At 46.2% G+C, this 15,648-nt stretch overlaps 1 protein-coding gene across 2 annotated transcripts; it reads right to left on the bottom strand.

Annotated features, from left to right (window-relative positions):
• Positions 1 to 3,365: 3,365 nt before the first annotated feature.
• On the bottom strand, positions 3,366 to 15,441 carry CDC6 (cell division cycle 6; the record flags this gene model as incomplete). Of its 2 annotated transcripts, none has more annotated exons than XM_080922751.1 (11): positions 3,366 to 3,455; positions 3,734 to 3,874; positions 4,796 to 4,998; positions 7,155 to 7,219; positions 8,811 to 8,911; positions 9,931 to 10,070; positions 12,295 to 12,401; positions 12,790 to 12,965; positions 13,455 to 13,654; positions 13,751 to 14,032; positions 15,248 to 15,441. In XM_080922751.1, 11 exons carry the CDS (start codon positions 15,426 to 15,428, stop codon positions 3,366 to 3,368), a joined length of 1,686 nt encoding a protein of 561 aa, XP_080778877.1. The 2 variants fall into 2 exon arrangements, with proteins under 2 accessions (XP_080778877.1, XP_080778878.1); XM_080922752.1 differs by having other exon boundaries at positions 12,790 to 12,962; positions 15,248 to 15,428.
• Positions 15,442 to 15,648: the final 207 nt, after the last annotated feature.

Raw genomic sequence — 15,648 nt, 5'->3', positions numbered from 1 at the left:
GGATTCTCCCACACAGTAAACAACAGAACCGCCTCCCATATACCATCAATACCACCCCAATAGTCAAGACATTTTTGTGCTTGTGAAGGGTAAAGGTCAATTGTAGGTGTCATTCCTCGGGCCAGGCTTGTGGGGTTTTGTTGTCGTTTTACAACAGGGGTGTCTCTCACCAGAACTGACCAAGCAGAAGCTGGCCAGACAACAAGCCCCAAGGATCTGCCCGCCTCCTTAGGGCTGGAATTAAAGTCCTTGTGTGTCAATGTGTGGCTCAGTGTCCTGGAGATTGAATTTGGGCCTTCACCTTTGCACAGTAGGCACTTTGCCAACTGAACTGTCAAAAAAACAAAACAAAACAAAACAAAACATGGCTTAATGGCGGCGTCTTTCCAGCCCCAGCTCTGAGGATTGAATGCAGGGCCTTTCACTTATCAGGCAAACCCGGGAACTTTTATTAAATTGTCCGGGTTGGCCTTGAACTTGTTCTGCCTAACTGCGATGGAAAGCCGGTACCACCAGGTCCAGTGGTAATGTTCTCGTGCTGGGGGGGTGGGGTGGTGGTGCGGCAGCAAGGAGCAATAGGAAGGGAGGGAAAAGAAAAGGGCTCTGCCAAGTTTTCTGATTTCTGGGTAGCTAGGCTGGACCTCACACACTCTTGGAATTAGCTGGCTTCATTGAGCCAGAAATGTCAGAGGCATCTTGGGGCTGAAATCCATCCGTACCAACTTTATTGATTCTATGCTCTTTCCATAGCAGTACCCAACACTATGGAAGCCTAATCAGGTTCTTAAAAAATAATAACGATAATAATAATGATGACAAACCAGGATATACACACCCCTGTGTCTTCAAAAGGAGAAAATGTAGGTCAGCATCTTTGCCACTACTCCATGTGGCCTAAGATCCTGGCAAAAACTAGTAACCACAGGCCCATCCCTGTCCACTTAAAACTCCCACTACCTTCCCAGAGCTTCCAGCTTCAGTGAGGAAAAACCGGCAAGGAAAGGACTTTCTTCCTCTCCGCCCCGGCGTCTGAATTACACTTAAGACTTTACTGACAAACATACATCAGCCTCTGCTCCCACAAGGGCAGCGGAAGCCAAGCAGGGACTCTAAGTCTGCTTCACGCATCATTGACAGAACCAACCCTGTTCCAATTGCTGAAGTCTTAAGAACAGCAATGACCTAGAAATCGACAGTGGGGGACTGGGGGTGGGGGAAGAGCTGAAGGAAACTAACAAAACATTACACACAACGCCCCATTTCCAAATGGGGAGGGGGGAAGAAGAGGTAGAGAGGGGAAGGAACTTGGCCCCTTTGAAATCTGCAAATGTGATCTTGGCTAGAAGCCAGGGAGGATACAGCGCAGTCCCGCTGAGAGTCAAACCACGTCCCTGACTCAAGTCCTACAGTTAAGAGGAAGGCGCCAAGCCTCAAATACAAGGAGGCGGGGAGGCCGCTCCTTTCTGGGCAGGACCCCACTATGGACACAGAACAGACAGCAGCTGCCCACAGTGTGGAAACAAACTGTAAAGCAGTCACGTCTCTTAAGGCTGCAGCATCCAATAAAATGTAATTTAAATCAAGCCTCACATCTGTTCTCAATCCCATTCGGCCTCTGCTTCCCATCAGTCTTCGGACAATCTTTACAATTATGCTCGTTTAACCCTTACAGTCCCAGACATCTCCCAAACTTCTTGGGGAGAGCACTGTCTTCCCTGCTTGTGCATCTCCCCCGAGGGAATGAGCACTCTATTAAAATGTGTGAGCGCTTGACATCCAAGCTCCCATCTACCAACTGGACTCTTCTACACAGCAGTGGGCAGCGTGGTGTGGTTCTCTGCCCTCCACCCCATCCCGTCCCACCTGCTGCGGTTCAGATCACTTTACAAAGATACAGTAGGCGGGCTGAATGAAAGAGTGGCCAACAGATCTCCTGTGCCCATATCAAATTCCCAAACTCAGGGCCGGATCAGACAATGAGGCAGCAGCCTCGCCTAGAGAACATCGAAGGCTCAAACCGTTCACACACCAAGCAAGGTTTGCTGCCAGTCATTTTAGCCAGGTACGAAAGGAACAGCAAACCCCCAAACAAGTCAGACTCAGGCACCTTCCTGCCCTTTCCCTCAAAACCACCCTTGCCTGGGCCACACTTTCAAAGCAGTGTTATAATGGTGCCCTCTGGTGTCCCTGTCACAAACTGCCACTTAATGCCACAAGAAATCAAATACAGAAGTCTCAGTAACCCTATGGGTTCAGATGAAAATCCATCCTGAACTGCATCCTATTGAAACATGGCTTCATCTGAGGAAAGCTAACACTGTGGGCAAGTGCCAGTGGGTATTTCACACTGCTTGTTATTTTTAATTTTTTTGTTGTTGTTATTTCTGGGGTCTCTGTAGACCAGGCTGCCCTGGAACATGTCTGGAACAGAAACCCACATGCCTCTGACATCTGAGGACTGCGATGAAAGGTGTGCAGCACCGAGCCCTGGTGAGAAGGTATTTCCATATTAACCTCTGGAGTGTGGCTGCTTAAAGACAACCCAGGCCCATGCAATGGCATGGCGCATAGGCGCTCACTGCCAAGCTTGATGGCCCGAGTTCAGTCCTAGTGGTACACACTGTAGAAGGTAAAGTGCTTGACCCTGGTATGAACACTGTGGTACCTCTGTGCCTAAAAACCCACAAAGACAACAGATGCAGACCAAACGAAACTTAAAAATAAATACATTTAAATCTGTAGCTACACTCTTTATCGCCCCCACACCGGTCCATTAAAAAGTCCACTGCAGCAGCACTTGTCACAGAACGGAGCATCCTCCGAACAAAACAGCCTTTGTATCTCCACGCAGGCTTGTGTATTATTTTCTGGATCATTCTGTTTCATTCTTTTAAACTTCCAAGTCCTTTACAAAATATATCCTTTGTAGATAGAGGTAATATATATACACAAATTCTTCAACACAAGTCTGTATATACTTGCAGATACCGTGCCTAGGAACGTGAAAGGGAAAAGTACTAAACACTGCTTTAAAAGGGGTTGTTGGTTTTACTTTTACAGAGTCTCGTGTAGTCCAGGCCCAAACTCACTATGTAGCAGAGGATGGCCTTGAACCCCTGACTCTTATTTCTCAGGCATGTGCCATCACACCTAGCACTCGGTCACTTTTATGGGTTAAAAACATTAAGAGTCAAAGATATCAGCCAGTGCTAACACTCATGAATTAATACGCTAAAATTTACTGGTGCGGAGTAAAAAAAAAAAAAAAAAAAAAAGGCCGTGACAGTCTCCAAACTAAAATGAAGACTCCCCGGGGCTGCCAAATGCCAGTGGGACACCTGCAGGCTCCGGAGTAAGAGAAGTGTTCAGGGCAGGCCGGCAGCAAGGATGTTCCCAATGAAAGCTTTGCCTCTCAGGACATGCTCTATTTCCTTTTCTTCAATCTTCAGAGACACCTAGAAAGAGCAAAGGACTTTCTGTGATCAAGAGCACATGCACTCGCTCACCAGCACACACAGTTACACCCCCATCGTACTCCACTCTCCTCAGGCTGGCGGGTTAACCGCCGCCATCCCCAGTGGCCCGAACCACACTGCTCTGTCCTCACATCTTAAGCCCTAACTGGCAGAAGAACTATTCACCAGTCATTTCTAATCTTTACTTTGGTGAAGGACATGCTCTCCAAGACAGGACAAACAAAAGCAGGGGCACACAAAAAAGCCATCACTCGTACCTTGGTGAGGCGGCTCTCCTTATTTTTCTTTAATCCCACAATGCCCCTGGACTCCAGGAGTCCAGAGAGAGACAAACACTCAGACTGGTCGACAGCTGCCACCTGCTGTTTGCGACAGACGCTACTGTAGGCGTCATATAACTGTGAGGAAAGGAGGGAGAACAAGTGTCACTTAGATGCTAAGTCTCAGAACCCTACAGACTGAAAAACAAAAGCCCAGAAACCATGTCTTAAGTTACCTGAACATCCCACCTCCCACTTTTCACAGAATTTCTGTACCCCCAATACTTCATGGTTATCCTTTAAAAAATGTATTTTTATTTTGTGTGTTTTGCTGGCACGTATTTATGTAAGTAAGCCGTGCTCATGCCTAGTGGCCATGGAGGGCAAAATGGTCGTCAGATCCCCTGGAACTGAAGTTACAGATGGTTGTGAGCCACCGTGTGGGTGTTGGGACTGGAACCGGGGTTTCTGCAAAAATAGCAATTGCTATTAACTGTTGGGACATCTTCCCCTGATGTAGACCTTAGGAACAGGGCTTTATGTAAGTTCCCTGGGAAACACAGAAATGAGACAAAGATGGGTTCCATGTAGCCCTGGCTGGCAACCATGCTGTCTCTGACTCCTAGGTACCAGGTACTGTATCACTATATCTGGTAATGGCTAACTCAGTTTTTAAATTTTGGGGTAGGGGGTTAAGGGTGGTGAGACATGATCTTTCTACGTAGCCCTGGCTATCCTGGAACTCAATATGGAGATTAGACTGGCCTGGAGTTCACCTGCCGCTGTCTCCCAGAGTTTTGTTATTAAAGGCATGGCCACCACTGCCTGGCCCTAACTCATGTTTTTGAGATAATGTCTCACTACCGTGTAGCCTTGGTTGGCTTAGGACTCACTATGTAGACCAGGCTGGGTCAAATGTGCAAAAGCTTCACCTGCCTCTGCCTAAACGAAGCGATGCTAACATTCATTCTTACTGATAACCCATTTTTAACTCCCATGGTCCCGGGGATGACAGGTCTTTTTGGGAAGTAGCTCCACCTGCTGAGACTGGAAGCTTACCTTCCCCAGGGTGACCTCTTTGATCTTCAGCCGCCTGGTCAAAAGCAGCAAAGAGCAAACCAAGATCTTCTGCTGGAGAGGAAGGGAATCCTGTGTGTTTTCTTGGCTCAAAGTCACCCTGTTACCATCAACTTCTGAAATGACTTGGGATATGTGAGTAAGACCAACACGCTTGGGAACCGGCGACTCACAGGAGGATTTACCTGCAAAGTAAGCAAGCTTTATTTATTTAAAGATCTATTTACTTATATTATGAGCACATTGTCTCTGTCTTCAGACACACAATCCCGTTACAGATGGTTGGTTGTGAGCCACCATGTGGTTGCTGGGAACTGAACCCAGGACCTATGGCAGAGCAGTCAGTGTTCTTATCCACCAAGCCATCTCTGCAGAGCCAGCAAGCCTTATTTATTTCCTTCCTTCCTTCCTTCCTTCCTTCCTTCCTTCCTTCCTTCCTTCTTTCTCCTCCAAGACAGGGTTTCTCTTTGCGTAGCTATTCTCGAACTCTGTCCTCTGCTTCCTAAGGGCTAGGATTAAAGACGCACACACTCCCATCCAGCACTTTATTCAGTTTCTAAAATATTGCCTGTATATGTGTGGAGACATACAGTGCATGTTTTAGCCAGAAGAAACCCATGTGACTATGTAACGACACGGCAGAGGTTCTGTTTCTGGGGTGGAAAACAAGGGAAGAAACAGTCCCAGAAGGCAGGATTGTCTTTTCTCTGGGAAATAATGTTGTTTATCTTGTCCTTTAGGATGTAGTTTAATGTTGAGAAGACAACTCATCTACCCTCCTGAAGAAGCAAGAACCCAGACAGATGTCATCAAGCACGGCCAAGTGTCCCAGAGGGCAGCTGGGATGAAGCCTGGTGCTGCAGCACTTCCCTTGTGCAAAGCCCCTCAGTTGAACCTCAGTCTAAAACCCTGAAGCAAAGGCGACTGACTGACAGTCATGAAAGGAAAAGGAAAATCGGGAAAATTATCTAACGTTTTGAGTCAAACAGGTAGATAAGCATGGCCAGTCAAGTCAATCCCAGCTTTGGCTCTACACCCCAGATGGCTTTCCCAAATGACCTCTGAGGTTCATTCATGTGTCCGAGAAAACAGCACGGGTTAGCCTAGCATGTAGCACTGTCCCCAGAGCTGGAGGCTGGGAACTATGGTGAACACATGGGCCATGGCCCCAGTTTGGAGAAGCACAGCTGTGAGAGGGGCAGGATTTGCTCTCTAACAACCTAGGCCTGCAGTTACTTCCTGAGACGGTCTGTAGTTGCCCCACAACAATCTGTTTCTATTGCTTTACCACAAGCAGGAAGCTGCAGAAGGCTAATAGAGAAACCAGAGCTCACAGTCAAGTAGCAGAAGTTCCCCAATGAAAGGAACTTGGAAGTCTATCCTTACCCCCTCTACAATGGCAAAGTCCCTTCCTATCCCATTCTTCTGTTTCATTGTGTGAGAGTCCTTTTTATGTTCCTGCGCTGGCCTTGAACTTGTAGTGACCATACTGAATGATGGGATCACGGGCATGGCTCACCCTTGACATCTAGCCAGCTTCTTGTTGCCTGTCTTCAGTGCTGGAGAACCTAGTTATTTCTGTGCATTAGAAAGTTCCTTATATTTAGTTGAAGTCATATTTAGCTTTCTATAGTACTAGGCCCCACACAAATATCAGAAGTCAAAGGATGGGAATTAGGTTACTCTCATAATCTACGCTAGGAACCTGGGAGGTCTTTTAGCATCACAGGCCAGTGCTGATCTCAGGGCCACTGACAAGCCTGTGTGTTACTGCTAGGGGAAGGGAGCCTGTAAGGATGGGATAACTGTTTCTAGAGACTGACACTGGACACTAAGCACTGGTAAGCATACGGTTTACAGTTGAGTGACATCTGACAGTGAAGAAAAAGGGAACTCAGCCTTATTTGTGACAGCCACGGGGTCTCTGTGCTCTGCCTCGGCAGCCTGTCCTGAGATGAACTCCTGATCTGCTTGCTCACCGCATCCCTTTTCCTTCCTCCCTTTACTTAACAGGCATCACCTTCTCCTACGGAAGGACCTAAAGGGCACCCGACACACCCAGAGAGAAGGCAGCTGAACCCTGAAACCTCAGTTTCATTCCCAGAGCCTCGAAAGAAACCTTAATCCTCCAGCCTCACCACTCATGAAGACTCCTGGGAGCTCATTTCCAGCACCACACAGACTGACACTGGCAGGCAAGACTGAAATGAACTAGATGAAGCCAAGCCCTGCTCCCTCTTGTATCTGCCGAGTGAAAGGAGGTTTAACTGTCTTTCCCTCTCCCTCTCCTCGGCAAGGTAACTGTTTAGAAAGGCCGACAGGAAGCAGGTAAGCTACTCACATTCGGAGAGTGGTTTGAGGATTGTCTGGCTCCTGACATCCGACTCTACAATTTCAATAGCTCGCCTATAAAATAAATAAATAAATAAATAAATAAGTCTAAAATTAATTTAGTTTGAACCAAACCAAATACCACACCAAGCCACCACATCCCAAAGTAGGTACATTAACTAAAAAAAACCCAAGAAACAAAAATAAATAAATAAAATAAAATAAAAAAAACCAAAACAAAAACCCAACAAGGTCCCTTACAAGTTTGGTGCCCAGCACCCACAACAGGCAGCTTGCTCAACCACCTGTAACTCCAGCTCCAGGGGATTTGATGCCCTCTTCTGGCCATCAGAGGCACTGCACACACATGTAATATGTAGACACAGTAACAGCACACATACACACAGCTAAAAAAAGTAAATATGGGCTGGAAGATGGCTCAGTGGTTAAGAGCACTGACTGCTCTTCCAGAGGTCCTGAGTTCAATTCCCAGCAACCACATGGTGGCTCACAACCATCTGTAATGGGATCTGATGCCCTTTTCTGTGTATGAAGACAGCGACAGTGCACTCACATACATGAAATAAATAAACAAATCTTAGAGAAGAAAAAAAAAGTAAATACACATTAAGAGACCAGCTTACATAGGAAGCTCCAGACCAGCCAGTTTACCTAGGAGACCCTGCCTGAAAATAAACTGGGTTATGTTGTAACCTAAGGGGGACGTATCTGACTTCCAAGAATTTAGGAAATTCTACTACTCTTCTTGCTTTTACTGATGTCAAGTAGGTTGTCACACACCAAGCCAATAACATTTTAGACAAAAAATGTCCTGGGCAGACAGGATATATGGTGTGGGGGCTGCACAGTGCTCCCACACAGCAGACCCAAAAGGGGAATCCTCAGATATAGGACACATGTTGGCTAATCTCGCTGACCCGCATGGCCATTACTCATAGATGTCGTCTTTACTCAAGTAGTTTGCTGACTAGGGCAAACTTTCAGTCTAGAGCATGCCATCTAGCAACAGGAAGAGCTTCCTCTCCCACTGTTCTTTCTATAAAGTGCTTGGCCCACAGGAGGCCATGGGCAGACCTGGATCTTTAGTAAGGCAATAGGGGTAAGTTGGACCAGCGGGCCAGCACAGCAAGGATCATTTTAATGGACCCAGTGCCCCTACTGGGAGGAAGAACTTTCATCAGTCAGCACACAGGCTTTCCCCAGCAGGAGGGGCTGGGGACAGAAGAGAGAAAGAGGTCTAGGGTAGGACTTGGGGGACCACCAACTGGAAGGAGGAAGCGGTGCCCACAAAAGCAAAGGAAAAAGAAAGTCTAAAGGCAAAGATGGTTCAGGTCCATAAATAAACCTGCTTGAGACCAGCGAATGGAAAAGCAAACTGGAGTCTCTTTTAATACAAATGTAATTAACCAATCTATAATCACCACGGGGAGTGCCGGCAACATCTCATTTGTTTCTCCCTCTGTAGGTAATGGACTGATAATGTCTCACACATTAACGCGGTGGAAAACCAGTGCTCCCCACTGAGAAACAAGTCCTCTTTTCTGAGCACGAAGAGAGGCAGAGAGGAGCCTCTTAAGTCACATTCATCTGAGCAACACCAGATCAACGACATTTCTTTTTTAATAAAAACAGCACCATAACTCACCTGCAAACATCCAGCGCTTTACGGATGTCCCCCGAAACAGCAGACACTTTGCGGGCACAGAACTGAATCGCAGCACTGTCCAGAACCTGGTCTTTTGATACCTTTGGACAAGACCCAGAAGACATTTGAGCCAGGCTTAGTTAACACTGGCCCGAAATCCTAACTACAGCAGGAGGATCTAACGTTGAGTTAACACAGTGAGACTGTCTCAAATAAATAAATATATAGAAAATATAAATTCAAAACAAACAAAGCTCAGTATATACTGCCTTGCACGAGAGGTCTCATGAATCCCAGTTCTGGTAATAAATAAAATGAAGTTTCTTTACGTTGCTAAATCTAATCATATACATATTTCACAGACTAAGTAATCTGGGGAGTGGGGGTGTGTGTGCTCAAGGCTGAGCTTAACAGTACTGCAAAGGACTAAATCCAAGTGCTCTCCTCTTTAGTTCTAAGGGACACACTGCACGGATTTAAGAATTTTACAGAAATGTGGTGTGGAGGTTTGTGAATGGCATTAAAAAAAAGCAATTGAATCTACAATTTTCAATAGACCCGCCTTTGTTTTGCTTTTTGTTTTTTTGAGACAGGCTCTAGGTAGCCTTGGCCAGCCTCCAACTCAAGTCATCTACCTGCCCGTTTCCCAAGTGCAGGGACTAAAGACATTCACCACTACCCGCAGCTCATAGGCCCCATGCTTCAAAATTTATCACGCGTGTTTATTTCTGTTCGGAGCGGAGGTGGGGTGGTAGAGCCACAGCCATGGAGGTCAGAGGACAATTTCCAGGCTCCTCCTACCACCTGGGTCGCAGGAACTGAACTCAGGTCCATCATAGCTGCTGACCAGTGCCTTTCCCTGTGGAGCCACCACACTGGCCCAGGCCCCACCTTTTAAAAGCCATTAAGGAAGCACGAGCCCTCTCACTCAACAGTGAGGCAGCCAATAAACGAAGCCGTGTGAAGAAATTCACATAAAAACGTTCTCACTCATTATGGTCCGTGGGAGCTTGCCACACACATTAATAAAGCAATCAAACGGAAATATTTGAAACCTGTGGTTAGTTTTGCATCAGAGATTATCCCTGCAACAGCACTTGGCATAGCAGGCGGTACTCACCTGAGTAAGTCTGTCCTGCAAGATGGCCGCTATCTGATTCCTGGTGTAAGGTGGGAAGTTCAGTAACTGTGGCTTACAGTTTTCTCTAGCTTCAAGTCTTGGCAGAATTCTGTCTGTGAGATCTAGGGTATTAGCAATACCTGACAAGGTAAATAACAATTACCACGGGCAGTAAAATCATCCTAAAAGGAAATTAAGTCCCCTAAGATTCCCAGGCTTAACCCAGCTTTTCAACTGTTGCTTTCACTTGCTCCATACGCTAAAAAGTGAGATGGGCCTACTAGGTAAGACGTGGACCTACTAGGTAAGACACAGTGCTTACACAGGTATACTGATGTGCGCTCATAGTCCCAACGCAGGGGAGACTGAGACAGGAGGATCACGGTTTGAGGCTACCCTGAACAAGGGATCTTGTCTCCAGGAAGGAGAAAAGAGGCTGGGCAGGCAGATTTCTGTTGAATTCACTGCTAGTCAGGGTTGCAGTGAGACTCTTCCTCAAAAATACAAATGTATTGAGCCAGGTGTGGTGTGCCTCCACCTTTGATCACAGCTCCTGGGAGGTAGGTGGATCTGAGTTCAAGGCCAGCCTGGTCTACAGAGCTAGTTCTAGGACAGCCAGGGAAAAGCAGAGAAACCCTGACTTGAAAACCAAGACAAGGGGCTGGAGAGATGGCTCAGCAGTTAAGAGCACTGACTGCTCCTTCCAGAGGTCCTGAGTTCAAATCCCAGTAACCACATGGTGGTTCACAACCATCTGTCATGGGATCCAATACCCCTCTTCTGGTGTGTCTGAAGACAGCAATAGTGAATTTGCATATATAAAAATAAATAAAATCTTAAAAAAAAAAAGAAAACCAAGACAAACCAAAAAACAAATCTATTGTTGCAAAATATGGTATTTTGGGCTGGAGAGATGGCTCAGTGGTTAAGAGCACTCACTGTTCTTCCAGAGGTTCTGAGTTCAAATCCCAGCAACCACATGGTGGCTCACAACCATCTGTAATGAGATCTGATGCCCTCTTCTGGTGTGTCTGAAGAGTGTACTTGTATAGAACAAACAAACAAACAAACAAACAAACAAAAGTGGTAGTTTGTTTTCTTTTGAGCACATATGTGATGAGAACGGAAGCCAGGGCTCTGTACATGCTAAGCACATGCTCTCTCAGCAACTCACACCCTTCACTGCCCATGTCACTTTGCATGACTGTATGTGTTGGATGTACACATGTGCATATGTACTTCAGTGTGAGTGTAGGCGGAGTCCAAGCTGACATCAGAGGTTCTCCTTCCGGGTCCTTCACTTTATTTTTTGAGACAGGATCTCTCATGATTATGCAGCAAGCACCTCGCCTAATGAGCCATCTCTCCAACAGCTGCATAACAGCACCACAACTACTACTACTAATAGTAATAATAAGGGGGTTGGGGGCTTAGCTCAGCAGTAGAGCGTTTGCCTAGCAAGTGCAAGGCCCTGGATTCAGTCCTCAGTTCCAAGGGGGAAAAAAGTAAAAATGAAAGGATCAGGGGCTGGAGAGACGGCTCAGTGGTTCAGAGCACCAACTGCTCTTCCAGAGGCCCTGAGTTCAAATCCCAGCAACCACATGGTGGCTCACAACCATCTGTAATGAGATCTGATGCCCTCTTCTGGTGTCCGAAGACAGCTACAGTGTACTTGTATACATTAAACAAACAATTCTTTTAAAAATATAAAAATAAAAGGATCTTGCTACGATGCTCTAAATCATGATCTTCCTGCTTCATCCTCCTAATAGCTGTGACCACAAGAATGCACTGTGGCGTGAGGCTTCTTTGTCATTTTTATTCAGCACTAACAAATGCGCCTTCTATTAACTTAGTACCGTAGTAATTTTCTTATTTTGTTAAGACAGAAAGCTGGCTTATAGATTTGTAACTGCAACTTAGGGGATCAGATGCCCTCTTCTGGCCTCCATGTGTATTAGGGATCCAAGCAGTACAGAGCTGCATCTGGGCAAAACACCCATACACATGAAATAATGAGAGGAAACTAGCGTGCACAGGGAAATGACATGGCTCAGTGTGTTAAGCGCTGGCTATGTACAGGTGAGGAGCTGGGTTCAGATCCTCGGAAGCCATGTCAACTCAGGAGACAGAGTTGAGATCCCAGGACAAGCTGTCCAGCTAGACTGAGGGAGTGAGCTCCAGGTTCAGCAAAAGATACTGCCTTGGTAACTAAAAACTTGACAGTGAGAAGCTGAAGACCTGTGATATCAACGTCTGGCCTCTACACACACGTGTGCACCAACACACTTCACACACGTAATAAGCTGAACAGATTTTAAACAAGTAACAAAGTTTCACATTAACCACCAACTGAGCACTCACCAATGAGTACCAGTCGGGAATCGCTTAGCCACGGCCACTCAAACAGTGTGTATAATACATCCTGCCCTTTGCTGTCCAGCTGATCCATCTCGTCCAACACCAACACACTACATAAAAAGAGAAATAATCAGCACCAGCCACATTCTCAGTCTTCCAAGTTTGATCTGAGCTAACCTTAGGTTGCTTGCCTTAGGTTGGTAGGACAACAGCCTCCATCACCGACAGGCATTATCCAATTGCTTTCAAGGAACTAGCTTAACAGTTACACTTTAAACTAGGCCTGGCAGTAATGATACACACACGCCTTTAACCCCAGCACTCAGGGGGCAGAGGCAGGCAGATTGCTGTGAGTTTAATGCCAGCCTGGTCTACAGTGCTAAAAGACACACAAAGGAAGCCATTTGAAAAAAAATCAAACCAAACCAAACCCAAAACCTACCCCAAACAAAACAACAAAACAGTTAAAATTTAAACTCATGTAGCAGAGACACTCACATCATGGGGCCCCTCACGGCTGTCACGTGCTTTTCCAGCCTCCTCATCAAGTCCTTCCCAGCTGCTTTGCACAGCTCCTCCTGACCAATCTCCTGAGCAATAGCTGGGAACACAGCCTGGGCACTCCTCAGGGACATGCAATTCAGCATGATCGTTTTAAAGCCTTTCACTTCCTTCTAGGTTAAAGAAAGAGACACAAACATAGGAGTTAAGTTGGCTTCAGACAACAGCTTCCTCAAACCTGACCAGGTCTCGGAGAGCTAACAGGACACAAGAGCAAAGCTCTACTTTCTTTGGAAAGATCTATAGCCCGAACAGACAACATTTCTTACTATTAGGCAGCATTTGATCTCCTAACCATCTATTCTTTCTTAGCCCTTAGTAGTCAATTGTTGGGGCTGGGAAAGATAGCTCAGTGATGGCTGCTCTTCCAAAGGACCCAGGTTTAATTCCCAGCACCCATATCGCAGCACATAACTGCTTAGAACTGTTTAGATCCAACATCCTCGCAGAAACATACTTGCAAGCAAAACATGCGCACATGGGGACACACACACACACACAACACACACACACACACACACACACACACACACACACACACACACACACACACACACACACACGTTTCAGCAAAGTATCCACAATTCAGATTCTTAGGGTACCTTGAAGTCTTGCAGAATCCGGTTTAAACAGGCAGTTTTCCCAGTTCCAGGAGCACCAGAAAGGTAGAGACTTCCAGCTTTTTTCCCACAGATGTGTTTCTTCAGGAAATCCCTGATGACACCCATCTCCTGTTCTCTGGCAGGCAGCCGATCCGGGATAGCTGTATTCAGGGCAAGCTTTGCTTGCTGATAGCAAGTGCCTGCGCCAGAATATAGGACAATAAGACATAGCCAAAGGTGACCGGGTTTCATTCAGACCCTCGGCACAGTCCCCGTGCTACCACATAAGGACTCACCTTCTTGCTTGAACAGTCTTATACGTGCGGATTCCTTCTCTGGTGGACATTTCTGCTCAGGATTTGTTTCCCTCTCTTGACCTCTCTGAGCTGAGGAAATTATCTGCTGTTGTTGAACTCTGTCCTGTTCTTTTTGGATGGAAGTCTTAACTGTCAGCTCATCATCGAATATTAATCTGCACCCCTTCCGCATATGTGAGCGAGGGGGGCCGTTCTCTTTCTTGCCCAGCTTTGGTGGAGAACAGGGAGATAAACGAGGAGTGTTGCACAGGTTGTCGTCACCTAGAACATGAAGCAGAACATGTCACTCACCACAATGCTGTCAGCCCCTAAAACACTATCTGTAGAATGTGGTCCTTCGAAGGGGAAGGCAGGAAAGAACCAGAGACTTCTCCCACATTCAGAAAGAGGTGAATTTCTTTCTTTTTTTGAGACAGGATTTCTCCGTGTAGCCATGGCTGGCCTGGTAACCCAGGCTGCCCCTGAATTCACAAAAGATCTGCTTCCCTTTGCCCTCCAAAAAGGCATTCACCACCATCACTGGCAAGAAATGTCTCACCAAGGAGCCAATGTGGCCACCAGATGGCGCTCCTGAATCTTATCATTTGGTAGTTCCAGTGGAGTGAAACTCATCAACCTTGGCACTACTGACATCTTGGAATAAATAACTTCCCTCTATAGGAAGCTGTTTGCGCACACTGTTGGATGTCCAGCAGCCTTGTTGGCTTTTACTCACTGTTCCAATGCCATCCCCTCAACTGGAACAATCTTCAGATATGGCCAGTCATCCCCCACTAACAGATGCTCCCCATACACATCAAGGAGCAGTACAAAAACTCCGCCTGGGCATGCAAAGAACATATAAGTTCTTGGGTTCAATCCTTAACATCCAGCAGCTGTCCCATTAACACAGAGTGCATGGTAGTGCGAGAAGGACCTCAAATTTGAGGCAATCCTGGGCTACAAAGTAAGTCTAGGCCAGCCTGAAGTTAGAGATCAAAAAAACCAAACCAAACCAAAAAACCCCAAACAACCAAATAATACATCCAAAAGTAGAAATGATTAAATACTATTTAAAAACAAAAATAATTTTAAAAAATTAAGAATCTCACCTAATTGCTTTTTCTTTCTCAAGACGGGTTCTCTGTGTAACCTAGGCAGTCCTAAAACCCATTCTGTGGACCAGGCTGGCCCCAAACTCAAAGAGATCCACCCGCCTCTGCCTTCTAAGTGCTGAGATTAAAAGCACTTACTTGTTTCTTCTTCATTTCACAACACTATAACTTCAAGGAAAATTTAAAGGACAGAACCAAGAAAATGTAGAACCTAGGTTCCTCGGCAAAGATCTCTACTAGTGAACAGCTTAACTGTGAAGTTTAGTACACACTTGGCAGCCATTATGAAAACAAATACTCCTCAGGTTTCATCAGCCAGGCATCTCAGCACCGCGGCTGAGAGCTCAGTTGAAAAGTTGTACCCACAAAGTGTACCACTTACCCAAACGTTTTCGGGGACTGAGAGGCAGAATTTTTGTGTCGGCACATGGCGTGGTGGGTACAGGCTGGACGTTCCTAAGCTTTACCTCTCTGTCACGGGAGTTTGTTTTGTTCAGGGTCTTAGACAGCTTCTTCTTCGGAAAGCCGATGGTAGCTTGTGTCTGGGATCGGGTTTGAGGCATGATGGCCACACAACTGGATACAAAGGAGAATCGGAAAAGCAAAGAGGAAAAACACAGCGAGTTTATTTATACTGGGGACCCCGCACGCCACAAATCATGTTAACATAGCATTTTTAACATTTAGTTCTGCTTCCCAGGCAAAGAAGCAAATCTATGTAATAAAAGGTAACGTCTGTCTGCCTAGGACGTGTAACATTCCGTTATACACATATTACACACT

Source organism: Micromys minutus (genome assembly GCF_963924665.1).
Source record: "Micromys minutus genome assembly, chromosome: 10".
Classification (NCBI taxonomy): Eukaryota; Metazoa; Chordata; class Mammalia; order Rodentia; family Muridae; genus Micromys; species Micromys minutus.
Note: the sequence above shows the minus strand (reverse complement) of the source record. Positions and strands in the feature narration are given on the sequence as shown.